Genomic DNA, 26,943 nt, shown 5'->3' with positions numbered 1-26,943 from the left:
GCATAAACACATCCATGATTATCATGTGACAAGGCCCAAGAAGTACAGCAGACTTTCAATTTGAAGAGAGGCTGCTATGAGATATGAGACGAGATTGATACGGTTTCATCCTTACAGCAGTAATGTGATAATGATATTTTCATACCGATCAGCTTCCTAGAATAAGTGGTAGAATGGATATGTCATTATAGGCTGATGTAAGGAACTATAATTTGGAAATGAGTTATTACTGGTTTAAATTAAATGGTTCTACCAAAATGTGTTTTCACATAAACGATAAGGGGAATCATAATCTATTTAAACATGTAGTGTTGAATTTGTCAAGAGTTTGTGTTCCCAGCTTACAATGTTCAAGACACTGCCACACAGAAAAAAAAAATCATCATTTAAAGAGGAAAAAGGAAGGAAAATATATCAATTACTCGCCACTGAAATAAGCTTTGAATGGAGGAGCGGCATGGGCCAAAGGTGCTGCATATAGCACCAACAGTTGTCAGCTTCACAATAAGCACTGCTGAAAAGGCAATCTCATATTGCAGCCGGAGAGGTTACCTTGCATTAACGAGCTGCCTTCCTGTGGAAGGGGCTTCATGACAAAACAGCCTGGAGTCAAGGGGGTGTTGTCACCCCTCTGTTGATGCGTTGAACCATAACTGTGTGCATTTCAAGGCCCATTTACAATTAAACAATGCCTCCACCAGAGCGGTGGTAGTGAAAAGGGACGCGTGAACAATAATAATGACCGTGCCATAAAAGACAAGTGTAGTATCCCTTTCTCTTTTTACGCATCATGAACAGCAGGGGGGCAGTGGGTGTTTGTTCCTGTTGTGTGTCAGTGTGATTCACATAGACAGAGAAGGTGCGAGATGGGTGCGTACCACTTCTTCATCAGACAGCTCTCGTCCTTGGATGCTGCTACTGTCTCGGACTGCTTGTTGATGCCTTTTGCCCTTGGTGTGGCTGAACAGGTGCACCTCTGAGGTGATCTGCCAACATAAACACAGCGGTCAGAGGTCACTGCAGTGGACACAATGGACATAGAGGAAGGAAAGAGTCCACATTGGACCCAGGGGACACATGTGAAACAATATACCTCAAGGGCTCGTCAAGGGGACAGAACCTGGCTTTAGTGAACACCACTTACATCTTAGATCAAAAAAAGGTAACATGTTACATATAGAGTTCAATTTTGTTACCGCAAACGATTATTTTATCTAACTTTAATTTAAAGTGAAACATAGTTTATAGAATTATTCTATTGCTACAAATGAAATTTACAAGAACATAATGAAAACCTGCAAGTATACCACAAAAACAGGCAGGTGTGCAAGACACAACATCGTTCTCAAACCTCTGGAAAGGAGCCCATTTAGAAAGGTCTGTGTTTCATGTCATTAAATTAAGTGCTTGCTCCTGACCAATCTATGATCTCTGGTGTCAGATGTTGGCCAAGGTCATCCAACATTTTAACAAGATTCCCTCTTTCAGCCCCCAACCCTCCTCTTTATCTGATGCTGACTCGTACACTGAAGGTGCCCCACCCTTGTTGCCATCATAGCTAGTTTGAGATGTTGTCAACTTGTACATTTCCTGCATAGAATTTTTTAAAGAGAATCAAGCTTACTCATAAATCTATGCAAATTGAAACATTCAATCAGCATAATTAAATGCTTGGTACATATAGAGGTGACTGAAAATTCAAAGTAAAAGAACTGTCACACCTATTTACCTTAATTAGAAGACAAATGAAAAGAATGTGCAATCTATTCGAAAGCAATCAGGATATTAATCCTACTTTTCTATTCCTATTTCTATTATATTCATATTTCCCATTTGCTGCTTAAATGCAACTACATCTGGGCAAATATCAGATTCTACCATGAGCTGATCACAAGCCTCAACTGAACAGGGAAAATATGTTACACCAAGTGTTAATATGTTAACCAAAGTGCGTAAACATCCAATAACTGTATGATGAGATTGAAAAAGAAAAAAGGCTATTCTTTATCTTGGAATTTTGTGAAAAGAGAAAAATACATCATGTTTAGAATGATTTTCGATCTATCTATATAGTAGTGTATGTACAACAGTGGACACCAGAATACACAGAGTGATGTGATGATGCGTGGAGTACATACCACCACGCCGCATAAGGAGCACTGTTTCTTGCGCTCATATGGTGTCAGTTTGGGGGCGTAGTCTGGGTTAGCATGTCGACCACTGCTGAGCTCAGCAGCTTTCTCCTTCCTCTGCTCGATTTGCTCCATATGCCGACGGCTGCTTTCATCATGCTATGGAAGACACCAGGTAGAATACAGAGGCTCGTATAAGAAACTGAATATTAGTACTGTGGCCATTTGTGAAATGCTGTGAAGTTACCTTCATCTGAATTTTCTTTTGCAGCTCTTCCATGGCTTCTTGCTGAGCAGCACTAAGGGCAGCCAGGCGTTCTTCTCGGTCTCTAGAAAGAAACAGTAAAATACAGATTTGAGAAATATCTATATTCCCCATTCTTTATTCTTCTAGTTTTAATGTTGTAAAATTAGAAATTAAAAGATGTAAAATAAAAAACATGTACTTGAATCTACTGTATATTATTAAACTTAAAATCACATTAAAAATCAATGATGTTGAGGTTGTGTTTTTCCACCGCAGGTTGTGAGTTCCATCACTAGCCATCAATTAGGGGAAACAACAGGTCGTATTCACAGTGGAAATTATGCAGCTATCTTTGTGTCCACATTTTGGGGAGTTGTTTCTGCAGACCTGGCCCGTTCTCGTGCTGCATCTTCTCTGGCTTTCTCTTTTTCCTGCCTCTGTTGTTCAATACGAGCTTCCTGTTCCTTCCTCCGCATCAGCAGCTCCTCCACCCTCGCCTGCCTCTCTGCTTCCAGGGCACGTTTACGCTCCTACAGCAGTAGCACAAAGTTTATAAATGTCACATTTCAATAATAAAAAAAATAGTCTGGGTCACATATTTATGTTACACCTGCACAGCTTCATCTCTGGCCTGTTTTTCCTCCTGTCTCCTCTGTCTATCTTCTTGCAGCTCATTGAGGCGTTGTTCATATTCATTTAACTTGGCGAGGGCATCATGTCTTTTGTTTTGAGCTTCAAGAGTGTTGATGAATGCAATTTCATTAACCTGTACAAAAAACACTTTCAAATGAGGATATAGCTAAACAGAGAACAAAAAGTGCAGGTATGCAACAGAAATACTGAAAAGTATACAATACAGACAACCAGTCATGTACATAGTTGATGCTTTTCAGGTAATATTCAGCTCTACCTTGGCCTCTTCTTCTTGAGCCTTTTTAACAATAGCCTGAAGCTGTAACTCTCGCTTAAATTCTGCGTGTAATAACTTTTCCTCCATCATCCTTCGGCGTTGCTCTAACAGCTCCTCCTTCCATTTTCTCACCTCCTTCTCCTGCAGAGAAAACAGGGACACAGTGGAGTGACAAAAATAGTACAAAAAACTACAGTAGAGACAACTCATGTGCAATTAATCTAGTCTACAAACTAATTAATATGAATACACCTCACTTGTATATTTATTTTATTCTGATTCTGAGATCTACTAATCTTGCCAGGGCCTAAGAAACAAAAACAAACTTCATGAAAGGCTGTTGACTTTGGCCAAACGGTCTCTCTCAAAACTGTCTGAAGCCAACTGGCCTGGATGGGACTGGAGGGAGTTAGAATAATTTGTGATTCTATCAGGGAGTGTGTTGACAAAACCTCTCAATGAGAATCAGGTTGGGCTTGGATCGCTTGAAGGTTCTGTGAAGTCATTTCTGTCAACTTTGCATAGCTCACTCACTCTCTCCAACAGCTTCTGCAGTTTAAGTGTCTTTTCCTCACGGAGTTTGTCTCTCAGCTGCTGCGCCTTCAGCTGTTTCTCCTCATGTTTCTTCTTCGACTCTGCAATGGTTCTGTCCAAAACAGGAAAACGAATCAATTGGTTTTTTTCCAACAACTACGATGGTGCAGATTTATACCAAACACAAAAACCTCTACATAGAGTTCAAACCTTTTGCGTGATGGTGAGGACAGTTTCTCATGCATATGTATTCCGTGACCAGGTGGACGAGATGGTTCCTCCTCTACCATGTCCCCCCATGAGTTGCTCTGACGCCATGACTCATGGGCTACAAGTGAAGCATGGAAGACACAACAATTATTGTCGAGCCTAAAGAGTAATGTCCATATTGAGCCACATACCATCATATTCTGCCAGCATGTCATTCCAATCCACACTGGCTCCACAGCTTCCATTGCTGATGCTAGACTACAGTAAAGAATATTTTGTTTGTTGTTAACAATGAAGTAAAAAGTGAATCAAAGAAGCCCATAGTGGTTAAGGTATGCTTTATCTTACAGAGAAGTCATTGTCAGTCTCCAGATCATTGTTTTCAGCCTGGATTTCTCTGGTCAGCTGTTCTTCCTCAGCAATGGCACTGGCAATTGCCTCCTCGTTGGCCTTTTCCAAACGATCAGCAAGCTCCTCTTTCTTGGCAAGGACCTCTGCCATGGACTGGGGCTAATGGCAGCATAAAGTCCATTTCATACATGCAGCATCACACAGTTCATTAATACTGACATTGTGCAAACAAGTACTGAATTGAAAAATCAAATAAATTTGGAGATAGAAATCTGGCAAATATTGGTGAATGCGAAAAATGCGAGACCGCATAACGATAATGCATAGTGCAGTGCAGTTGTGCTGATTTATGATTGGCTGACAAACAATGGAACACCAAACCCAACCCTGTAAGAGCTTGAACCACACAACCATCACAAGAATCACGAGTGAGGAAGCATTCAAACCATGCAGGTCACATATTACTGTGAGGATGAAGAGATGGTGGAACAAGGCAACTGATGGCTGTTCTATTGTGACCTCTTAAATATTTTTGCTTATTTAAATGAACCATGATATAGCAATAAAAAATAAGACTAACAGCTTACTATACAGGTCATTTATTTTATACTCTGTGCCTAGTGTCAGTGTTTAAGACATTTACCTGAAAAGTGCTATTATCATCTATGAGAAAAAAAACATTTACAGATGTGGAATGATGTTAAAGGTGTTCTTTCTCTGTCATTTGAAATGCTTAAATATTAGAGAGGGGATTTACACAATTGATAACACTGAAACATCTGATGTGGGCCATGTGATCTTCCAAATACTGCAGAGACCCAAATGAAATAAAACGGGATATTTTTCAGAGTGATCTATTCCTGCTATTCTTCACACAACTGTACTATAAAAACACCACACAGTGTTGAAGGCTCATTTGGTCTAGAGGTTTCCTAAGACTGACTTTGTTTAGGCGGTAAAGCACCCTAGGGGAATCCTTGACCACGACCACCACCACCCCCTCCCTCTTCCCCTTTGCTCCTCCATCTCTCAGCACTCACAGTAGAAAGCTCTGTGGGGTCCAGCATACTCTCCAGTTTCACCGCTGCCATGGGAGTCTCTGTCAGTCCTGGAGCAGATGCGGCCATGCCCTGTGACGCGCCCCCCTCAGCCCCATAGTCCCCCAAGGCCAGGGCACCAGATCCATCCGTCTGGGGAAGATCTGGGGATGTAGAGTGGACCATGGCTGGAACTGATAAGATAATGTCTGCTGGTGAGCCTGTGGCTGAGGATAGGTTGGGCTCTGGGGCTTGGGATGGGGTAAGAGCTGCTATGAGGGGAGGCGCGTCTTCACAGGGTTCGTCGATATACTGCCCCGAGTCTTGTGCACTCTCTGCTGGGGGCTGCACCGACAGTCACACACAAACACACGCAATCTCAAATTATTCATGCACGTGACAAGCAATTCATGAGAACCAAACAATCAAACCAGTCATTACTTAACACATAGCTTAAAACAGAAAGCATGCAGGAACTAACATGCCCTTAATATCTGATTATGATCAGAACATGTGGACAGATTAAGGATACTGATTTGACTTTCAAAACTGACTGATGGCTATAACACACACACTTACCACGTGTGTATTGTGACATCGAGAGTATTTATTTCATGAGAGAGAAAATGGATTTTCTGCCTCTGAAATGTCAGTGTACAATCAATCGCCTTAAAGCTGATATGCCTGTCTGGACAGTCTGTCTATGAATGCCATCAACCCCAAAACAAAAACAAATGCGGTCTGGTAAAATGGTCTAATATTACTCTGCTCCTTGTGAATAATTTATATCCAGGGACTGCTCAAACAGAAGACAGAGACATTACAAAGTACTGAACCCCAGTACCTCCATCATGTCCCCATTCTCTTGACTTCCAACCTTCTCTGCAGGGTTGGGCTCAGCAAGGACTTTCTGCTCATTGTCTGGTATGGTCGTGTCCTCAGTAACAGGAAACCGAGTGTGGGATAACTGCTTCTCCTGAGGTGGTGGATGCGGCTGCTCACACTTGGGACGCTCTCGTTTTGGGGCAGCGTGCGCCAAATCAGGACAGACTTTCCCTAGTAATGTGGCAGAGCGGGGTTTGGCAGTCCGTCCTCTCTGGACAGTCTCCCAGCCTTCTGCATCCTTTTTACCTAACAAACACATCAAACACTTTATAAGACATGGAGACGGTGAGGAACTACAAGCTACAGATACATTTTTCGTTGTGAAAAAAAATCATACTTTGTTGAAAAAATCTTCCCACAAAGACAACTTCTTACCCAATTTTTCCCCCACAGCCGCTGTTGGTTGATTGGAGTTTGTTACAGACTGAGAGCATTTCACTCGATCTGCCCAACTGGGGCCTGGGTGTGAGAGCCGGGCTGCAGCAAGCGTAGGTGGGGGACCACTGAAAAATGAAACAGACATTATTCTTAAAAAGCTTGTGTATGACGGAGCCTCTACTCTCAGAAGATGGGACTGTTAGATGAGTCCGTTACTCTATCAAATCTAACGCGAGTCCCTCCCACTTTTTAACAATGTAGAACACTTGTGCCTATCTAACACCACAGCACTGTCTACTCTGACAGGATGGGCCAAAAGCAAACAACAGACCTTCCTCCTGATCAATATCCATTTCCTGCAGCATCCGATTACAGTGCGATGCACATATTGAATAGATGGTTTAGCACTCTTTAACTGATACTTTCATCTACACTTTCTGCAGCCAATGCGTCAGAATCTCAGCTAATAGTATTACACAAATGCCTCGGTATCAATGGCTAAATTGCTAGATAATAGTGTGCATCTTTCTGACCTCTACAAAAAAAGACACAAATAATTCATTTAAAATACTCACTGTTCAATAACCAAATGCGGTTAAAATTGTGGATGGGTATTTTCTGATGATCTTTAAACTAACTTCAAATATATAACAGTGATGGGAGCTCCTGGCTGGTTGGATATTACTCCTTAGAAACAGGGTTAATGGCAGAAAAGGTTTGAGCTGACCTAAAGTTGAGGGCCCTACGAGCCCCTGGAGAAGTAACCATCCTGTCTGCAGATGGGTTTGGCATGACGTGGCGCCCTGGAGACATTTTACGCACCTCCCAGGCTAAAGATGTGGGTCTGAAGGAGAGAATCAGAATTTTTTTCCAGTACAACCGATTCAATGTTCACATTCAAGAAATGGAATTTGGGGGTTTAGAGCTCTACAAAGTTAGTATACATAAAAAAGAATTTGGCAAAATTGCACACAACTGAAAGAAGGATCACCTGTTTTGGGCATCAGTTTTCTCCAACTTCTCCTGAAGCTGGATCCAGTCTATGAGGGCTTTAAAATCACGGACATAGTTGTCTAACATCATCAAAACCTCCTGAAATTATGACAAATAATGACATTCAGAATTGGTAAGCATTAACATGAAAAAAGCACATTACGCACACCAATAAAGGGATGATTTTGCACCAAAAAATAAATAAATTATGGATTGGTTGAAGACTTATATAACTAATATTTTGGCATATTTAAAAATACAAGTTTTATATTGTTATTAGCAACTATAAAATGCCCCCCCCCTTCTCTGGTTCACATGCAATGAGACAGAAAAGTTGAAGAAAAACAGAGAAAGCAGATTTTTATTATCAGCCTGGAGGTGTTGGATATGCAGTGATGGTGGCCTGTCTAAAGCTTTTTCCAAGGGCTCTAATGGAACGAACACAGCTGATTGATGGGGAGTGTGGAGGGAGTGGTAATTGAGAGTAAAGCTTCACCATGCTTTTAGTTAATAGACAAGTCAGGCAAGTGAAAGATGTGTCCAGCAGCAGGTCTGCTGATTAGAGCTGGTTAACAGGCAGACGCCACCGCTCCAGCCTGGTGTTCATTTGGAAATGAAGGCCGAGATGGAAACAGGTTTTCAGAAGAATCAACAATGAGTGAAGGCACCATAAAGTGGCTTTCAGCGTGTTAATAGGCATACTTACCTAAATAGAAACTTCACATAACATTTCATGAGGTATGACAAAATGTTTAACCTTCTAGAGGCAATGACATTAAGTAGGATGGGCAGTAAAAGCCTGCAGTCGTACATACATTGGGACAAATAGTTACCGCTTAACTTAAAGTGACTTCAATAATTCGCAAAAAACACACCTGCTTTAGTTCCATTGTTGATACTAAAACACTAAGATACATTTAGGTTTTCACCTGGCAATTTGTCTAATGGATCAGATAAAAACTTAAATTATATTTGTGTATACAGGGAGTGTGTGCTCTTACACAACAACTGAGTCAGGTTCTTGTTCAAATTTTACAATAAGTGCACACAAGAGGAGTTGTGATAAACACATTCATCGATCCTCATGTTTAGGTTCCACATTTGTTAGCTCTGAGGCAGACTCTCACGGCTACAGTGGGGGTTGTGGTTGAGGCTCACATCAGAGCACTCTGCTTCTCTCCAGATGACTCCATCATCAATCAGTGCCCATTAAGACCAAACTGGGTGGGATTGGGGATTATGAACAGCACCCAGCGCTGTGGCCATCAGAGAGCATTAGTGTGAAGGAAGATACGGTTATGTGATGTAAAGCATACACTGACTGGCCAGATGTCAGACACAAGTCGAGTGACAACAAGCTGATCACACCACAGGGAGCCGTGCTGTGGCACGCAGTAAGCCAACCACACCGCAGGGAACTGGGCTCTGGTAGTGACCGCAGATTATCACCGGGACTGCTCTCAGTATAATGCTTTATGGCAGAAAAATCAATACAACAAAAGAGCAGCGGTATCATACCAGTGCACCCTTGAGCAATATCACAGTACTAGCCCTGCGCTAAGACAAAAACACACAAAATAACACCATCAAAACACCATCAAAAATGTGCTTCATGTAACACAAAAGGCCAAAAATGGGGGTTGTAGTGGGCAAAACCACGTCGGTAAAAGCCCAACAACATGCACACTGCATTAGAGCATGGTTTATACTCTGTCAGTCCAGGCAGGTCAAAAGAGAGTCCTGTGATAATTCTCTCAACAGCGAGCCCTTCTGACATAAAGCAGAGACCGAGAAGAATGTGAACTGTGTAGTTTTGTTGCGACCTCAAAGTCTCCCTCTACTGGCCGCAAACGATGACAGCATTTACTTACCACATATTAAACAAGTCAAGTTTGCATTTCGGACCTCTGTAACACTATTTCCTACACTCACTCTGCATTCCACAACGCTTTGGTCAGATTCACAAGTGACGTAAATCTCGTCCACAGCCCTCCGCAGGTTGTCGAAGAGGAAAGCCCAGTAGCGCGCACGCAGGTCCACTTTGCGGGGCTGCCTGGTTTTAGAGGGGCTCTTCTCTGCCCCCTTGTCTAACAAGCCTCCAAGTGCAATTTTGTGTTCCACGCCCACATTCTGTGGAAACAAGCACAGTATTATCATTAACAGCAAAAAACTAAAGTCATACTGTATGTATAGTTATGTATAATGTAGCAGAGTGTTTATTATTGCATGCAGGTAGAGAAGAAATATAAAATGTCTTATACTATTTACCATGCATGTTTGATTTGGCAAAAAAAAACCCTATCAAAATAACTACTTTAGTGGTTTCAAGTGAGAGTGCACCAGGAAGTAAAACGTTTAAACCAGTCAGGAGGATCAATATTTATACATAACCTCACTTCCGCACACAATTACAGCATATAACATTCTTTCCCACAGCATTCTCCTTGGACGCTAATGCAAAGTATCATTTGCAGGTTTTGCATGAGTAAGCAAGAAAATTTAATAGACCGAGTCCCACTATTCTGTTACATTCTGGTTATGAAGACCATAATCCCTATTAACATATGAACTCCTTACATCATTTCAGTAGCTTGGAAAAAGTAATTATAGCAGTTAACAATAGCACACGGTGAGATACAGCTGTAAGGCTGGTCTTAGACATTTAAAAAAAAGATCGAAGACAATGTCAGTGCAACCAAAGCACTGCTTTTAACTGCATTAAATATAATCCAAAATGAACAAATCTTAAATATCTACACACTACTGATCAGCATTCATAGTTATACTTCATCGTGTTGATAGTCAGAGGTGATCTTATCATTTCCAGGATTTCAGTGGTTGGCAGGAAAAAGGAGTTCCGGAAAAAGGTTTTTTTTTTTTTAATGTAAAAGTATTTCTGCCTTTTAGCTTGGCGAATGGCGCCCCCTATGGACCAATGACGATACACTCACCTGTTTTTTGTTCTTGAGATGAGCAGAGTGGATCTTTGGGGCCTTGGAGCTGCCGCTGGTGTTTTTTGCCTTTGCTGTGTAGAAGAGATTTAGCTTTAACCCTTGTACGGTGTTTAGAAGTATTGGTCCCACAGACCCACATTTTTTTTTTTTTTTTTTTTAAATCAAAGGAAAAATTAAAAAATTAACCAATTTTTTTGACACATTGGCCTTGGCTTATTTTGTACATATATTTGAACATATATCAGAACAAAAGTGTTTTTGTGTGTGTCTGTGTATATGTAAAGCTGAAATAATAAACCAATAGTTATTGAAAACCTATCTTAAATTGGAAATCTGCTTTTTCCACATATTTGTCTTATTACATTTTATTAGAAAATAAATTTTAAAAAATAAATCGAATTTAAAGCATAAATGCAATTGTGTTGAATTAACCCCCCCAAACACAGCTGATCCATCATGATCAACAGTGTACATTTTTAATTGGAGAGCAGAATAATCACAAACATTACAAAATCAAGTAGAGCATCAAATTTCTTTCACTTTGACAACATCATTGCTCTTATATACTCTAATGAAATAGTGGGTGGATAGTAAAGACAACCATCTTCATCCATTAAACTATCAAATTCCAAATAGACTACTGTACAATACTATATTTGTTGCTGCCATTGTTGATGCCTTTAATCTTTGTAAAAAGAAACTTGCTGTTGTTTCATTACACGGTTATCATTTAAATATGGGTAAGATTGACTCACACAATCATCGCATTATTTGTCTGATTTCAGATTATTAAAACTTCCACTGGAGTTACTGAGCAACACAGTCTCATTTTAGAAGAACCAGAAACCAGTTGCAGACTAAGCTGTTTCCGACTGAAGAAAACAGCAAGAATCCACTGTGGAAGGTTGATAACTCAACATTAGGCGAGCATCCACGCCATTCATCGGTAACAGTGTATCTCTATTGCAGCATTCCCAAATATGTGACTTCAATGAACATTTTAATGCATGTTAAGCTATGGAAAAGGAAATGGCAACAGTGTGAAGCAATTGATATGAATATCTTATATGAACATGCACATTATGTAATAATTTGGGTTATGTGGAAGCACAAACCTTCCTCTTCTTTGTTCTCCAGAGGAACACTCCAGGCAATGAGGTTTCGAGCAGCTCGGCCTTCTTCAGCTACTATTTTCCTCACCTTATCATGGCTGTTGGAGCGCTGAAACGATGCCTGTGGGAGGAACAGATTCAACACATCAACCTTGCAGGTTTTCGCCAGCAAATTTTCAATTTCCATGTGGAAACACCAACAATCTTTTTCACACTTCACCTAAAAGTAAGATTAACCAAAAATAAACCTCTACTGAATCCATAACTAAATATTATAAATGGAAAAGAAAACAGTAAACAAAGTATAAAATGAATAAATAAAACATAAATAAAATGAATTAAAATAAACCATTTCTGTCATTTTGTACCACACGAGGGTGGAAGTCACTACTAGTAACTCTACAGGCAAAGACAGTAACTAGAAATAGCCAACGGCAGACAGTCGCTACCCACCTTATTTCCTCATTACATTGTGGTTGACCTCCACATTGAATATGCATCAGTGAACCTGGCAACAACATTGCCTAAAGCTTTGCCCAATTAGCCACAATCATAATCATCAGTGACCAAATACAGTGACAGTGTCCAAAAACATTAACCGTCAATCAGATTGGTGACATATTCTAAAGCAACAGAACATCAATTTAGCATTTATTTATTTTTAACCGAGACCAAATTTGCTCGTCAAATTTCAGAGACGAGTCTAGAAGAATTAGCCGACAGCTAAATTGCTTGTTTTTGAAGTTATTCTTTAAGAATTCTCTGCTGCTTAGAAAACAACATGGAAATGAATTACTCCCGTTACTCCCGTACTCCACTTTACAATTACCAAAATGACACACACTACAACACACATGTTATAACCACGCATCATCACCTCAAACAATCCAGAGAATCACGTGTTTACACACTACAAGTGTTTAACCAATCTTATTAGTATATTAACAACAATACAACTGTAGCAGAATAATGTGAACATGACTAATTGGGAGTCACACACGCAGACACAGCATGCGTGTGTGACTCTGATGCTATTTAATGTCCCCAAGGGTGATACACAGCTGACCTACTTTTGGCGAGCAAAATTCTTTACATGTCGAGTGGCTGTGGCTTCATTCGGCCAAAGAGAATAAGAATACAGAGACAGTTCAGATCAAAAAGCACAGAGCTTAAAACAGTGTATTAATAAGAGGTGGGCCAGTGTCAATGCATCATCTCCCACCAGGTGGCCGATCTGTTTCCATGAGAACACATTAGCTGCTTACAACTGAGGGCGAAGCCTGAAGAAATAAAGGCTTGCAGGAACTTCCAGAGGTCTGGAGCTACTAAAGAAAATACAAACAGGCCAAATCGTGCACTATGTCTGGGCAGCCTTTGCGTGCAAAATCAGCTATAAGATTTGTCATTAGCATGCAAGTATCAAAAAAACTCAATACCATGAAGCTAAATGCAAGAGACAACCTAGAAAATAACTAAAATGATACATACAGAATAGAAGTAAAGCCTGAAAGCAGGTTCCACGTCGTTATCCACATCTGACATACTTGTGCGGTCCACTTCAGGCAACCTGTTCCCCCTTACCGTCCAGGACGGGCACTGGTGCAAGGTGACATCTGACAGCAGGACAGAAATAGACTTCTACTGTGTAGCCCAGACTGCTATAGCAACTCGGCCTGCTGTGTCATCTCCTCTGCTAGTGACAACTGAGAAACAAGTACTCAGTTGCCTGCCAGTTACGCTGTCTTCCAAGTAGTCGGTGAAATCTAACCAGAGCTCCCAGTGCTGATTTACCAGCAGTTCTTAGGCTGGACTCGCTGCCTGCTGTTGTCCATCTGCCTGCCACTCTCCTCGGCTTTCAATCTGTGTGCAGCATCCTAAATTTAAAACATTTCTCCAATGCACCAGAGCCCCCCACACACTCATTCCCTCTCTCTCTCCATCTTCCACAAAACTGCGCAGTCATGTGAACACAACAGGCCTGCTGCTCTGTCCTCCAATTCCGTATTGCCAGTGATGGCAGTGTAGCTGCGGGGTTAGAAACAGTGTGTGTGTGTGTGTGTGTGTGTGTGTGTGTGTGTGTGGTGTGTGTGTGTGTGTGTTTAAAATGAATACATGTCACGCATTATGCACACATGGTGATGCTGTAGATCTGATTGGACCCGGCACTCCATGAGTCAGAGTTTGCTTGGGGACAAAACGCACATTTCCACGTGGTTTGCCTACAAAATGCTACAACTTTCAAAGTTGGAAAGAATATGCGCTAGCGGGGAGGGGGACACACTGCCAAGTCTAGTTTTTTCAAATACATTAATTAATAATGGAATGAACACATGTTTAAAAAAACAAACCTACCTTACCCGTTACCTGTTTGCTTGGCATTATACGAATTGATTGGGTAATCGGAGATTCCGCCAACACACCTACGGCAGGTAAGCTAACCCAATAATGATTTGACAGATTTTGACAAGCCTCTAAGAGCCTTGTACCGCTCGGCGTCTTCACTAAATTCAATTCCAAATCCCGGCCCAAAACAGACTGAAGGTTCCCACGTACCTTCAATGCTGATAAAGGTGAATTCTTGTTTTTGCCCCCTCCATGCGAGGATCCTGAGCTGTTGCTGCCAGACCTCTCCCTACCGTCCATTCCTAGGCTGGTTCTCGGGCCGACACGGTGCTGTCCGGTACCACGTCGTCGGCCATCATGGCGGGTGTCTTTAGACATCGACCCACAGTATGTTCAATGATTTATACGTATAAAATAAATGCTCACGGTCAGGGTTATCTCCTTGTAAGTGGTGGTGGAATATACTCATGTCACAATATACGACAGTGAGGACAACCGAACGGCAGGAAGTGTGTAAGCTAAAATTTTGAATTGGCATTGACATTAGCCAATCAAATTGCAGTAGTAATGACGCGACGTATACATCAGCCAATCGTGTTCGGTATAATTTAGGCCAAGGGGTTGCTATCTGACATTGGGCGGGACTTCATGTAGTCGACCATGGCAACCGTAAAGAACGAGCAGGATGTATAAATCACGTGAATATCAGTCAGAGGATAAGAATCGGCTTTCAAAATATATCATTTGGGGCTGAACATCTCGAAGTTTGCCTGTGTTTAACGTATAATTATGTAGGAAATTGCACACTAAGGCTAAATAAATGTGTTAAAAACTTTGAATCTAAAAGAAAAATGCATCCACACATCTGAAATATTTTATTATTGATGTATTTGACCATATTGAATCAGAGATAGATAGATAGATAGATAGATAGATAGATAGATAGATAGATAGATAGATAGATAGATAGATAGATGACTAAAATGGGAAATATTTGAAAGAAACATATTTTATAATGGCACAACCGTCTGCAAATATAAGCTTACCTTCACAGTCTTATTTTGGAATCCAATACCGGAAGTACGTTTTTCTGTAACTGACCTCACATAACGACATAACATTTATGAAGAACTTTCCACGGTAACAAAACCTATCATTATTCTTCACCATTTGACATTTAATGTCGTCTTTGGCGCCTTGCTAACGCTGTTGTGTTGTGTTATCAGGGCTGCCTGCATGTCTTTATTTTCCCGATTGCTTTGTCAGAAGCTTTTAGTAGGTTTATACCCATGAGTGAATGTAAGCATGTCAAAAAATAAATAAAACTAGTTCATTTAAACGTTTAAGCTTTGTGACCACTACTGTGCTAATTTAGGACGCACTTTCCCGTACACTATGGCTATTTTCCTCGTAGAGGACTAGTCTTACACATATTCTCTGAACTACGGCTGACCGCCAGGCTGCACAGTTGCACCTTGTTATTATACTGCAGACAAAATTCAGACCTGGTCATTCTTACTGTTAATTGTCTGTTTTTTCCCCACAGATGGTGTCCTCTGCATTGTTAATGTTTTTAGTACTTCACTTTGAGTTTGGACAAAGCTCTCATAAACATCAAGATGATGATCATTATATTGGCCAGCAGCACAACCCTGAGCATGACATGAACGTCTTACTTGGAGATGAGGTCTACAAGACGTAATTAAAAATACCAACTCATATTTCTCTCCTTAATTATATTCATTTTATCCACTTGCAGGACACTGAAGAGATAAAGAACCTTAGTGCAGCAGAACAGAAAATAAAAATAATGGAAATTATAAAGAAGATTGACACAAATGCTGATAAACTGCTAAATGCAGGTAAAGTATGCATTATTTCTTTCAGCAACTGATCTGGAAGTGAATCTGTGATTGAGCGTGCTTCCTTTTCTTCACAGAGGAGCTGACTGCTTGGATTCAACACGTGTACAGAAAATATGCTCTGGATGATGCAAAAGAGCGATTCTCTGAGTTTGACACTGACAAAGATGGTGTTGTATCCTGGGAAGAGTACAACACAGTCAGTCACGGCCAGCTCATTAGTTTTGATGATCCAGCTTCTCCTGATGATCCAGAGAAAGAGTCACTCAGATATGTATGTGTAGCTTTCACAAAGGACTCAATAACCACATTATTCCTCAATTAATTTAACTTTAATATGTTAATTTAAGCTCATGTTTCATTTAGCTCCATCTCAAGGAGAGGAGGCGTTTCGACTTTGCTGATGCAGATGGAACATCTGGGCTTAATGTGACAGAGTTTCTTGCCTTTATCCACCCATCAGAAGTGGATCGAATGGCTGTGAGTTGAGTTTTAATCCTGATCTGGCAACACTACACACAATCATGCACCCCTAAAAAAAACATTCACCATTCTGTTGGTAAAGGATTTCACCATAGAAGATGTGTTGGCTGAATATGACAGAGATAAGGATGGATTTGTCAGTCTAAGTGAATTCATTGGAGACATCCGTGGCGATGGTGAGGCAAAGAAGGCTGCTTTGAAACTGAAATGATGCTACCGTTCCCTCTGCTGTGCGCTCTAACATGCTGTGTTAATGTTTTATTCTTCTACTAGAAGATACGCCATCTAGGTGGGAGGTGGAAGAAACCGTACGGTTCAAGGTTCTCTACGATCAGGACAAGGATGGCAAGTTGAATAGAGAGGAGCAACTCCGCTGGGTCGCACCCAACAGCTACGGTTCGGCCAGAGAGGAGGTAAGATTGAACTCTTAATGGCAAATTCCTGCATTCTGTTGACAAAAAATGTAAAAGTAATAATTATTATAATTGTAATATATTATATTATTAGTCAATGCAAGCAAAGTGTTGGGATGTAAAAAGGTGCCACAGTGGAAGAGGCATGAAATGGTTTAGGTAAATATTTGAAATAAAACAGCCAATAATGCAGTCCTCGAGAGGGTGCAGTTACCTCCAAAAATCACTTAGCTATTCCTGAGAGAAGACATTTAGAAGTAAAGAAGATAGCACAGGGTTGCAGCTTCCTTTGTTCTCCAAAAACGACCGTAAGTACTGTATCAATTTTCAAAGAGGCACAACCAAAAAGAGGTGCCGATTCCATAAAAAAAGTTTTATAATAAAATGATGTGAAGTTATGATTAAAAGTAAAAATACAGAAATTAATATTGTACATCGTGAAAAAAAAATCCTCCCAGAATGCTTGAGCTCTGACCACAGCGCACCAGAAATATTCCTCCCCCAGCTCTTGTTTTAACCATCATGGAGGTATAATAAGCTCTCACTTCCTTTTGTCATCAACAGGCTGTTCACCTTGTCGCAGAAATGGACCAGGATGGTGACGAGCAGATCTCGGAGGCAGAAGTTTTAAAGAATCAAGAAATATTTCTGAACAGTGAAGTGACAGACTACGGCAGACAGCTGCACGTGTCGCACGATGAATTATAACCACACTTCACTCTGCTGTGTTTTCATCCCGCCATTATTTACATGTGTCACACATTGTTACATCCTTGGAAATGTGTTGCACCTTGACACGAGTAGCAGAAGTTGTCAATCTCCGTGCGGTGGATTTATAATAGCAGTGTGGCAAAATAACAGAAATTTGCATTGCAACACAAGCTTGCAGCACCAAACTACACCCTCAAACAACCGCATATAAGAGAGTTATAGAGTTACTCTTAGTAAGAGTTATCGGATGAAGTTGCAAAAACAAAATGTTTTCTTCTCTTTATTGGGACAGTGAAAGGTTTCAATGTATTTAAACATTGAATTTCTGTTCTTTGACAAGAAGACCAGAAGTGGTTATTAATCCTGCCATGTTGCCGTTGTTCCTCTTTTCAAATCGGATGAGCAAGTGTTGCTGTCAGATGCTTCATTTCCTGCTCATGTCACAGTCACTTTTCACTTGCGTTGAGCCGCAGTCTGCCATGACGCCAAGGGTTTTGGAGTGATTTTAGGCTGAGTGGATTCGTTCTCTAACAGCAGACTATTCTAACCATTGTCAGGATGACATTGCTCTTTAAAGATGCTTTTTGGGTGAGTGAGAGCGATCTGCTCGACTTGATGTTCTGGTAATTCTGTTGGTTTTTGTACTCATTTTTACTTTATACTGTGTAGGAACGTGTCACATAATCCTCACTTGTGTTTAATAAGATGTATTAAACGTTTGTCTGTCTTAAAATTGAACTTTGGTCATCACAAAATTGTTTCATTTTCCTAATTTTGTGGGTTTGCCAGGACTGCTGATAGTCTATACAGCAATGATTTGGTTCCAATATACAGTGCAAAATTCAAAGTTTTTCGTAGAACAGCATTTTAAAAGGAAAAAATGACCTCAACGTCGGTTGGTGGTAACTCTTCTCTTGCCATGTGGTTTCCTGCTTTGACACATCTTAATGGACTAACAAAGCACTTTGGTCTTATCCTGTTAACTAAACACTTTATATTTTAGCCATTTTACTTGCACATTAATACTGGTAATTGGTTTTCAGCTCAAGTCTTTCCAAAGAGGAAGTCCTGTAATTTTAACCGTTCATTGGCTTTCGTTCAGATGACTCATGTCTTGTAACACCTCTGAAAAAGTGTTGATGTCTAGCTAAATATCCAATTTTTTATCTCAACAGTCTTTTTTACTCTGCAAATCTGAACATAATTCAAATGAGTGTTGTGATTCCAGACAGAGGACTTCATCAGTAACATTGGGTATGAGGTTATTTGCCAGCGACTCAATGATGGTCGTCGGACCTGTAAAGACATGGAGGAGCTGCTGAGGATGAGGTGGGCTGTTCTCTTAGAACATTGAGTGCATGCATCGGTAAAACTGGGGCAAAAATATGATGTGGTTTCACATTTTTTTAGGGCATCAGCAGAGGAAAAATATGGCAAAGAGTTGGTCGCAATCGCCCGCAAGGCTGGGGGCCTTTATGAGATCTGGTCAGTCTGTTTTATTTTTCTCCACCTGCAGAAGGTGACATTCAACGACACATTCAGAAATAAACCCATTGTGTGGTTCTGGTTTCACAGCACTTTGAGGACATCTTTCGATGAAATGAAAGCACGTAAGCACCGGTTGTGTTACCACAACTGCCAGGCTTAACACTTCACACCGGTCCTATTTGAGCTCTTACTTTGTTTCACCTGTGTCGTTAGAAATTGAAAACGTCGGAAACTTGCACATACAACTCTCTGGGTTGCTGAAGGAGGAGGTGAAGAGAATGGAACAGTTCAGAGAGCGTCAGAAGGAACAGAGAAAGAAGGTGCCTCTGGCCGGCTCTTCATCTTTTGTTTTGCTTGAGGGGAATTCTGAAAGTGGCAGTTATGATTGACTTTGTCTATTCTGTTGTCTATACTATTTTGTAGTACGAAGTCCTCATGGAGAAGGTCCATAAAACAAAAGTCTCCCTCTACAAGAAAACCACTGATGTGAGATTAATTATATCATCATCATATCATGAGTACTGTTGCACAGCTGTTGTTCCAGATCACTGAGCTGCGTCTTTTGTATTATTTCTTCTAAATCTCTGGCTTTTGTAGAGATTAAATGACAGTTTAAATGGAGGTAATGATGAGTTTCTACAGTTCTACAGAAAAAAAACCATAAAAAGTTATCTTTAGAACAAGGAAGTCCGGTGTTGTTTTATTAACTTTTTATACTAACACATGCTGGTACATGCCCTTTAGTCAGCCCTCTCATAGACATGCAGCATTATGACAGTGGTCTGGTGTGGTTTCTGTTCTGTTTCCATAACAGTCTAAAAAGTCTTACGAGCAGCGGTGCAGGGAGGCAGATGAAACTGAGCAAACGGCAGAAAAGTTGAGCAACACACCCACGGTCACTCCCAAACAGATTGACAAGGTGAAGCTGCAGTGACAAATGTGGTTGTTTCACTTTACACCTGAACGTCTGTCGGTTTTTAAGTTTAAGTGTTACTTCCAAGACTATTGTTCATTGTGCTGTTAAATAGAGTTAACACAAATCTGATTGGAGATATAACAAAGAAAAGAAGAAAATAAAAATTACCAAATGCAGAGGTTGTGATGAAAAGTTGTGTTAAAAATGATCTGAAATTAAAGAAATGTCCTTTCCCACTAGATGGTCAACAAATCCAAACAATGTAGAGAAGCTGCAGTTGAAGCTGGTAAGCACGAAGAATATGCATGGCCTCTGTGGTTTACCTGAAGTGCTTTTGATGTAAATGCTTCCACATTTACTTCTTGGTTTCAGTGGGGAATCCAGAAATAACAGTCGCTGCCGTGCGGTGTCGAAAAAAACATTCTGAAAGTTGTGTGACAACGTCGCAAGTACATTTGGGCTGTTAATACTGTTTTTGCCTCTAGAGAAGCAGTATATCCAACATCGAGCAGCTGGATTCCATTCGTCAGGAATGGGAGTCAACGCACATCAGCACGTGCGAGGTAAACCGGATGTCGCCACGAATCCAAGCTATGTTGACACTCAAGTACTTCCTGTAACGACTCACTCATCCGCAGTTGCAACACACATTACGCATGTAATAACAAAACTAAGGCAACAAGTGTATCCCCGTGTGTCCGTCAGATGTTTCAGCAGCAGGAAGAGGACCGTCTGTGCGTCCTCAGGAACGCTTTGTGGGTGCACTGCAACCATCTGTCCATGCAGTGCGTCAAAGCCGACGAGGTGCGTGCGTCCGCGACAGACCGCCGCGGGGAACGCTTTTGCTTGTTTGAAACATCTGGAGAAATTCTTTCTTCCAGTGTTACGAGGAGGCGAGGAAAACGCTGGAGACGTGTGACATCACCACAGACAACAACTGCTTTGTTGAGATGCGCCAGACAGGCTCGGTCCCCCCAGGTAAGCCCTCCCCCCTCCCTGATTTGCATTGACTGCATCCCATGGTGGAAATTTTACTGTTATCTTGAAAGTGCGGAGGCCTTGGGCCACACGTGATGCTTTTTTTACTCACTGGTTTGTTGAATTACTTCCTCACAGCTCCAGTTTCCTATGAAAATTACTACGAGAGGGATTATGCTGATCAGGGCAATGGCACCGCGGGGTTCGTAGGGGAAGTGATGAAAAGGTCAGAACTGCACAAAGGATCACTGTGAGGGGCCGCCGTTCGTTACTGACTGCCGGCTCCATTTGTAGGTTTTCAAATCTGCTCCAGGGGACTTCCTCCAGTGTTTCCAAAATCTGCAGCACTGAAAAAATCTGCAGCACTGAATCAGGCGGACACCCTGCCTTCAAAGGTCCGTTATGAACGATACACCCAATAACTGATGCAAAAATAAAACACTCACCTAAATAATGACTGAAGGTATGGGTGCTAATCTGTGTAATCCCTCTGCAGCAGAAACGTCTGGAGTTTACGCTTCCGTCCCTGGATTTCAGGAGCAAAATCTGGGAGTCGAACAGTACACTGCTGTTTACGACTACACTGCACAGGTCAGTTGCCCTTTCACAGCTGTCTGAAGAACACTTTAATGTTCCCTTTCGCTCTAAGGGATCTGTGTTCTTCCTGCCCCCCTTTAGAGAGACGACGAGCTCTCTCTATGTTGCGGGGACATCCTAATAGTCATGGCTCAGGGAGAAGATGGCTGGTGGATGGTCCAAAGGAACGGCAGCACCGGACTGGTTCCAGGCTCTTACCTCGCCAAAGAATAACGGTGATTTGATTTAAATCCTCGGTTACGTCTAACAAGCACAGAAGAGCAACTACTACGTTTTTATACCTTTTTGATGTGAGTTGTAAATATGTGGGGAAATAATGTTTGTAGTCCGGTAAGATATCCAGGCCCCTTCATCAAGTAGGCTTTTCTTTCAACAGTGATGGTCAACCTGAGAAGGCCGGGATGTAATATATTTTAGTCATGCCATATATTGATGTTATTTTGTCCTTACAGCCGGCCTGATACAATGGTTGAAGTTTAATACACTCTGGCAACATATTGGCACCATTCAAATGTTAATTTTCTCTCACCCTAAATGTTTGAGTTTTAAGTTGCCTTTACATCATTTCAATGTGTAGTTGCTGGTGTCAAAGCTGCACATAATCATGTCTTAGATAGTTATATTTATTAAATATAAAAAAGAATGTCACGGTGTAACTGTTAGATTGAAGTGCCTGCAAGTTCATGAAAACTCACCACAAAGTTTGACCACTTTATTTGGACAAATTCGCCTTGCTCATTAAGTGAATGAGCTTTATTTGCACACCAAAGGAGGGGAAAAAAATCACATTTAATACAGCGATTTTCTCTTTTCATTGCACTGCAGATGGTTAAATGTTTTGGGTTTTTTCTAACAGAGAAAATACCAGCTAATCATGTCCCAAAGTTAAGTTCTACTGTTTTGCTGGTGAAAGCGGAGGAGTGAAACCGATGTGGTGCAGAAATGTGATACCAGTTGTGGTAGTAGTTGATGTACAGGATATCGAATTTTCGAATATGTACAATTACGTGACAGATTTAAATACAAAATATTGACAGCATTACACATAGTGCAAACTAAGAAAAAGCTACCCTGTTGACATTGCACTTCACATATGAATAAAGAGGTTTGAGTTTGGTAAGAAGGTCATGCACTCCCCCCTCCTTTACACTGACCATTATGGATTTGCTGAAGAGCTCTTTTTTAATTTAAAGGATGTAATACCGGTGTGATCGGTGTTCTTACTAAGTGATAAATAGGTTATTGTCATTCCCTCACCAGTGTCATAGGTACATTTTGCACGTCAGATGCGGTGAAACACCTCCTCTATGCGTAGGTGCCGTCTGTAAAGAGAGGCTGATACGGAGGGTCTCTGACTCTGCGATACAGCACGACGCAGGCACACAACATCCCCAGGATCTAAAGGAAACAGAGGAGAAATTTATAAGAGTTGGCAATATGTGACATTCTATAGTCCTGCATATGTAACACTGTTAATTTGATTGTAATTCAGCACTAGCATGAGCTCAACGGTTATATTTATACAGTTATTTTGTCAAAATGTGTCGAATCCTTCAGATATAATTTGGTAAATTACACAGATTCAGTCAGACGGTATCTGGAATTATTGACATTGCAGCCTTCTACTTTCAATTCTGCAGCCAGCTAGAGACATACCAGACAGTCAAGATATCAGCTTTCATGGATTAATTGTTAATTCTGAAGAAACAGCTACATTGTTGGGATATTGTATTGCAACTTTCTTTACTTTATACACCTACAATGTGAGGTGTCCTCTGAAATGCCAACCACATGCATGCTGACACATATTTACCCATGATACCCACCTGGATGGCAGCAAACATCAGCGCAGTCCAGATGACATACATCATGATCTCCCGCAACTTCTTCACAACCAGAGCTTCACACCCCTGCATTGCACACACACACACGTGCGTGCAATGTTACAAACAGCTTTAATTACAATGCCTCTCTGCTTGATGAAGTTGAGGGTCCTCTTACCTCTTGAAAGAGATCTTCAGGATGAGTGAGGGACCCAGTGCAGCTTCCCATATTGTATTTGCAACAGCTGATGGGTACGCTGTTGTTTTTGGATTCTTCATACCAATGTGTGTACTGCCAGTCCGAGTAATTGTGGATGCCACAACACTGAAGCTGTAGAAATAAATAGAATAGGAATTTGTAATGACTGTCAACAGAAACAACACAAAGCTAACTGTATCTTCACCTGTCTCTGAACATAGTCAATAGCCCGACTCTGAGCGTTGCTGTTGACGCCATTATACTCATCAAACACTTTCTTGATGGAGCTGTTCACTTCGTCTTCAACCTGAAGACAGTAATGATTGCAAAACTCAGTGAAAATTTGATGACTTATTTCCTGTAGGCTACAAATACATTCATGGTTAACACACTGTACAGCTAAGTGTGACTGGCTTTATATGTGATTACAAAACTAAAAAAAAACAAGCATATACTGGCTGACAGGTTTAAATGTCCTACCTTTGCTCTGTAAACATATCCGAGCACCACAACTGCAACCTCTGTCACGAAAACCAGCAGGAGGAGGACGACAAACTGTGGATCAAATTTCAAGATTTGAATAGGACAGTGGAAACCTTAAACACCAAGATTTGCATTTCTACCAAATGGTTCAGTTCAGTTGAACACAATCAGTTACTTTCATTCCCTTAGTCAAAAACATATGTTCTGTATTAGCTGTAGAATCCTGAGCTCCATGTTTATGAGTTTTCAGATCAGATTTAAATTTCTTTGCTACATTTGTCAGAGAACCTTACGCTAACATGATGCTACCTATGTAGCATGATTTCATGATACCATATGGCAGCTAAAAACAGGCACTGAAGTAATTAAATTGGTTTGTGTTTCTTTCCCTCTAAATACAATACTATAAAGTCTCTTTTTCACATGAACGCTATGGGATTAATCCAAGCTAAAAACAGCCCTACAGACCGTTGTCAGTCCACAGCAGCTTTCTCTCACGGTGGCGCAACATCCAATGAGACCGATAATGAAGAGCAGAGCTCCAACTCCAATGATGGTCACTGCTGGGATGAAGGTGTAAACGTCTTCAAAGAAGTGATCGTAGTCGTCGTATGTAATGAAGACATAAGCCCCAATGTAACACAGGATGCCAGCAGCTGCCTGCAGGGGAAACAAACATTTCACTGATGCGTTTGTGCGTTTCAAACTGGACTGACATCAGGGGATATTTGAGAATACAGTACATACAAAACAATAATTGTGTTGGTTAATCAACAATAATGAGGTGAATAAATATGGTGATTGTATAGTGTCTATAGTGTTTTTTGCCTACACATTTTACACCACGCTGCAGAATTACTGGCAACAATATTTACAACAGACATTTTAAACCGGATAAGACGGCAAACATGAACACGTATACTAAGGCGTTATTCGAGGCTCTTTAATCTACCGTGCGCGGGCAGGGTCAAAATAGTGACCATTGGCTTTCGGTAGCAACAACGCTATCTTTTTAAAATAAAGGTCTTAAACTTATGAAAACGCAATGTCATGTTTAAGAACGCGTCGACAGCGATAAACCGGCAAATCCAAGTTATAAGTGGCATATGTTCTGTCAATTCAAATGCTTCCCACCCTGGTTAAACAAAGGTTCGGCTGACGCAGCTAGCAGAGCTAGTAATTGCAGCGCAATGTGTGACGCATGTTTAAAATCCGTCCGAAATGCAACGACTTACCCAAAATATCATGTTCAGAAAGACGAGGACCGTCTTTGACATCGTGATGCCGCACTTCCCCATCTTCAAGACGGGGTTCTGATGCTGTAAGCGTCGGGAGAAGGATTGCAGCTACTACGCAGACATGTCCGAACCAGCTCGGCACTCCATATCCCCGCTGAAGGACTGGATGTGGTTCATCAGGTTCAACCAGTGACACAGCGCCACTGACAAAACCCAGATCATATTTATTAAAAACTCAGAAAATCGGCCAGTAACCCAATCAAAATAGGGCGTGAATATATTTTGGTTACTGAAAGCAGTTATTTGTGGTTTATACGGTGAATGATGACAGATATAATAATAGCTGCATTTATCCGCATTGATAGATATGGCGCTTTTCTGCCACCTAGTGGTTAGAATAACAATGATATTTTAGTCTGCTGCGTCTCAATATTTTATTATAAAAACCGATTGATTTAAAAGCTTATAAAAAACAGACTCATACTTGATATATGCTTTTTTTATTTCCTGCTTTTAAAATATCTTTGATATATGTATCCCCATCATTTCTTTGGAATAATAATTTTCATACAAATTTACATTTGTTTTTATTTTAATAGTTGACAAAAGATGGTTGCATTTTCACCAACAACAATCTTATATTTTGGAATGTATTTCACTTTTCATCACTCCAATCAAATAAACACATTTTTGGAGAGTGTTATAATACAAACTCAATACAGTAGCAACCAAAGCAAAACAGATTTCTTTAGAATTTTCTTGCTATCTACAGTTTAACATACACAAAATTTGAGAACAACTTCTTATCTCTAATAACTACATTCTATTTCATGGCAGAAGAGAAGCTAAATTCAGCATGTGTTCCAAATATTTTATCCCAGTGGCTGAAATGTGGTGCAAAATTAGTGTTGGGTTTCTGATGGTGTACATCATGCTTGCTTGGTCCTCCGTAGATGCCAAATGGTATCAGACGTGAGGTAGACCAGGGAAAGTCATAGCCGCAGTGATCTTCTACAGAAACATATACGTGCAACACCATAAAGATCCATGTGGTGAGTAAGTGGCATCTAAGAATCACAGGATTCAAAGTAGTCCAAAAGCCTAGAGTGACAAGCTCCCAGCCACTGAGACACTGGGTTGCCAGGGCAAATGGAGCTGAGTATTTGTGATGGATGGCATGGAAGGTAACATACAGCCAGTGGATCCTGTGATGGAGCAGGTGCCAGATGAAGTACTGGAAATCAAAGAGCAGTAAGTTCCCTATCACTCCAGCAATCACCTCTAGAAGGGATGGAGCACATTCTGGCAAGTCCACAGGTGGTCTCCATGCCCACTGAGCCACTGATGCTGGGAGAACAAGCAGCACATTATTATGTAAAGTGACACCTGCACAGTGCAGCAATGTGGAGGCTGTAGGACGACGGCTGGGCTGGATCTTAAACTGCTGGACCCACATCCACTTTTCCCCCATGATGTCGCAGATGAGAAAAGGGAGACACAAGACAAAGTAAGAAGACACAGTCAGAATCACAGGGAACAGTGGAGATCTCAACCAGTCTGTGTAGTTCAGTCTCAGGCAATCCCACAGAGGCTGCAGCACACAGTTGTTCTCTAATCCTCTTATCCACTGATACATGCCGGTGTCTGCCAGATCCATCTTGGAGTG

At 41.0% G+C, this 26,943-nt stretch overlaps 5 protein-coding genes across 10 annotated transcripts in view; 2 read left to right on the top strand and 3 right to left on the bottom strand.

The window, feature by feature from the left end:
- The window catches only part of scaper (S-phase cyclin A-associated protein in the ER), a 43,870-nt gene extending 29,309 nt beyond the window's left edge, over positions 1 to 14,561 (bottom strand). For 2 of the 5 annotated variants that reach the window (XM_057051896.1, XM_057051894.1), the window contains exons 1-19: positions 14,297 to 14,561; positions 11,747 to 11,864; positions 10,629 to 10,702; positions 9,610 to 9,807; positions 7,676 to 7,776; positions 7,412 to 7,528; positions 6,682 to 6,809; positions 6,266 to 6,552; positions 5,425 to 5,766; positions 4,382 to 4,543; positions 4,225 to 4,291; positions 4,034 to 4,151; positions 3,824 to 3,935; positions 3,290 to 3,430; positions 2,990 to 3,145; positions 2,767 to 2,909; positions 2,380 to 2,461; positions 2,139 to 2,291; positions 879 to 986 (exon numbers count right to left, since the gene is read on the bottom strand). In XM_057051896.1, the coding sequence (XP_056907876.1) occupies positions 879 to 986; positions 2,139 to 2,291; positions 2,380 to 2,461; positions 2,767 to 2,909; positions 2,990 to 3,145; positions 3,290 to 3,430; positions 3,824 to 3,935; positions 4,034 to 4,151; positions 4,225 to 4,291; positions 4,382 to 4,543; positions 5,425 to 5,766; positions 6,266 to 6,552; positions 6,682 to 6,809; positions 7,412 to 7,528; positions 7,676 to 7,776; positions 9,610 to 9,807; positions 10,629 to 10,702; positions 11,747 to 11,864; positions 14,297 to 14,464 (2,775 nt within the window). In that variant the 5' untranslated portion in view covers positions 14,465 to 14,561. Of the gene's footprint in view, positions 1 to 878; positions 987 to 2,138; positions 2,292 to 2,379; positions 2,462 to 2,766; positions 2,910 to 2,989; positions 3,146 to 3,289; positions 3,431 to 3,823; positions 3,936 to 4,033; positions 4,152 to 4,224; positions 4,292 to 4,381; positions 4,544 to 5,424; positions 5,767 to 6,265; positions 6,553 to 6,681; positions 6,810 to 7,411; positions 7,529 to 7,675; positions 7,777 to 9,609; positions 9,812 to 10,628; positions 10,703 to 11,746; positions 11,865 to 13,231; positions 13,758 to 14,296 lie in introns of those variants that run through there. The other 3 variants (XM_057051895.1, XM_057051897.1, XM_057051899.1) reach the window with 3 other exon arrangements.
- rcn2 (reticulocalbin 2) lies at positions 14,332 to 18,293 on the top strand. 2 transcript variants are annotated; one of them, XM_057051921.1, is made up of 8 exons: positions 14,332 to 14,473; positions 15,633 to 15,773; positions 15,846 to 15,948; positions 16,026 to 16,222; positions 16,315 to 16,428; positions 16,514 to 16,607; positions 16,705 to 16,844; positions 17,409 to 18,293. In XM_057051921.1, exons 1-8 carry the CDS (start codon positions 14,444 to 14,446, stop codon positions 17,550 to 17,552), a joined length of 963 nt encoding a protein of 320 aa, XP_056907901.1. In that variant the 5' UTR covers positions 14,332 to 14,443; the 3' UTR covers positions 17,553 to 18,293. The 2 variants fall into 2 exon arrangements, with proteins under 2 accessions (XP_056907901.1, XP_056907902.1); XM_057051922.1 differs by lacking the exon at positions 14,332 to 14,473 and adding an exon at positions 15,092 to 15,226.
- Positions 17,903 to 22,657, top strand: LOC130536205 (proline-serine-threonine phosphatase-interacting protein 1-like). Its single transcript, XM_057051931.1, has 15 exons — positions 17,903 to 18,143; positions 18,784 to 18,884; positions 18,966 to 19,040; positions 19,131 to 19,165; positions 19,257 to 19,363; positions 19,467 to 19,529; positions 19,858 to 19,962; positions 20,200 to 20,249; positions 20,447 to 20,522; positions 20,665 to 20,763; positions 20,841 to 20,937; positions 21,076 to 21,163; positions 21,232 to 21,332; positions 21,434 to 21,528; positions 21,616 to 22,657. Exons 1-15 carry the CDS (start codon positions 18,114 to 18,116, stop codon positions 21,745 to 21,747), a joined length of 1,254 nt encoding a protein of 417 aa, XP_056907911.1. The 5' UTR covers positions 17,903 to 18,113; the 3' UTR covers positions 21,748 to 22,657.
- On the bottom strand, positions 22,233 to 25,536 carry LOC130536201 (tetraspanin-3-like). Its single transcript, XM_057051924.1, has 7 exons — positions 25,275 to 25,536; positions 24,508 to 24,699; positions 24,037 to 24,111; positions 23,762 to 23,863; positions 23,536 to 23,688; positions 23,361 to 23,444; positions 22,233 to 22,932 (listed from the first exon to the last, which is right to left on the bottom strand). Exons 1-7 carry the CDS (start codon positions 25,335 to 25,337, stop codon positions 22,840 to 22,842), a joined length of 762 nt encoding a protein of 253 aa, XP_056907904.1. The 5' UTR covers positions 25,338 to 25,536; the 3' UTR covers positions 22,233 to 22,839.
- A 224-nt stretch (positions 25,537 to 25,760) lies between these two features.
- ch25hl1.2 (cholesterol 25-hydroxylase like 1, tandem duplicate 2) lies at positions 25,761 to 26,934 on the bottom strand. Its single transcript, XM_057051923.1, has one exon. The coding sequence runs from the start codon at positions 26,932 to 26,934 to the stop codon at positions 26,101 to 26,103; it is 834 nt and encodes a 277-aa protein (XP_056907903.1). The 3' UTR covers positions 25,761 to 26,100.
- Positions 26,935 to 26,943: the final 9 nt, after the last annotated feature.

Source organism: Takifugu flavidus, chromosome 13 (genome assembly GCF_003711565.1).
Source record: "Takifugu flavidus isolate HTHZ2018 chromosome 13, ASM371156v2, whole genome shotgun sequence".
Classification (NCBI taxonomy): Eukaryota; Metazoa; Chordata; class Actinopteri; order Tetraodontiformes; family Tetraodontidae; genus Takifugu; species Takifugu flavidus.
This window is presented reverse-complemented; position numbering and strand designations above follow the sequence as displayed.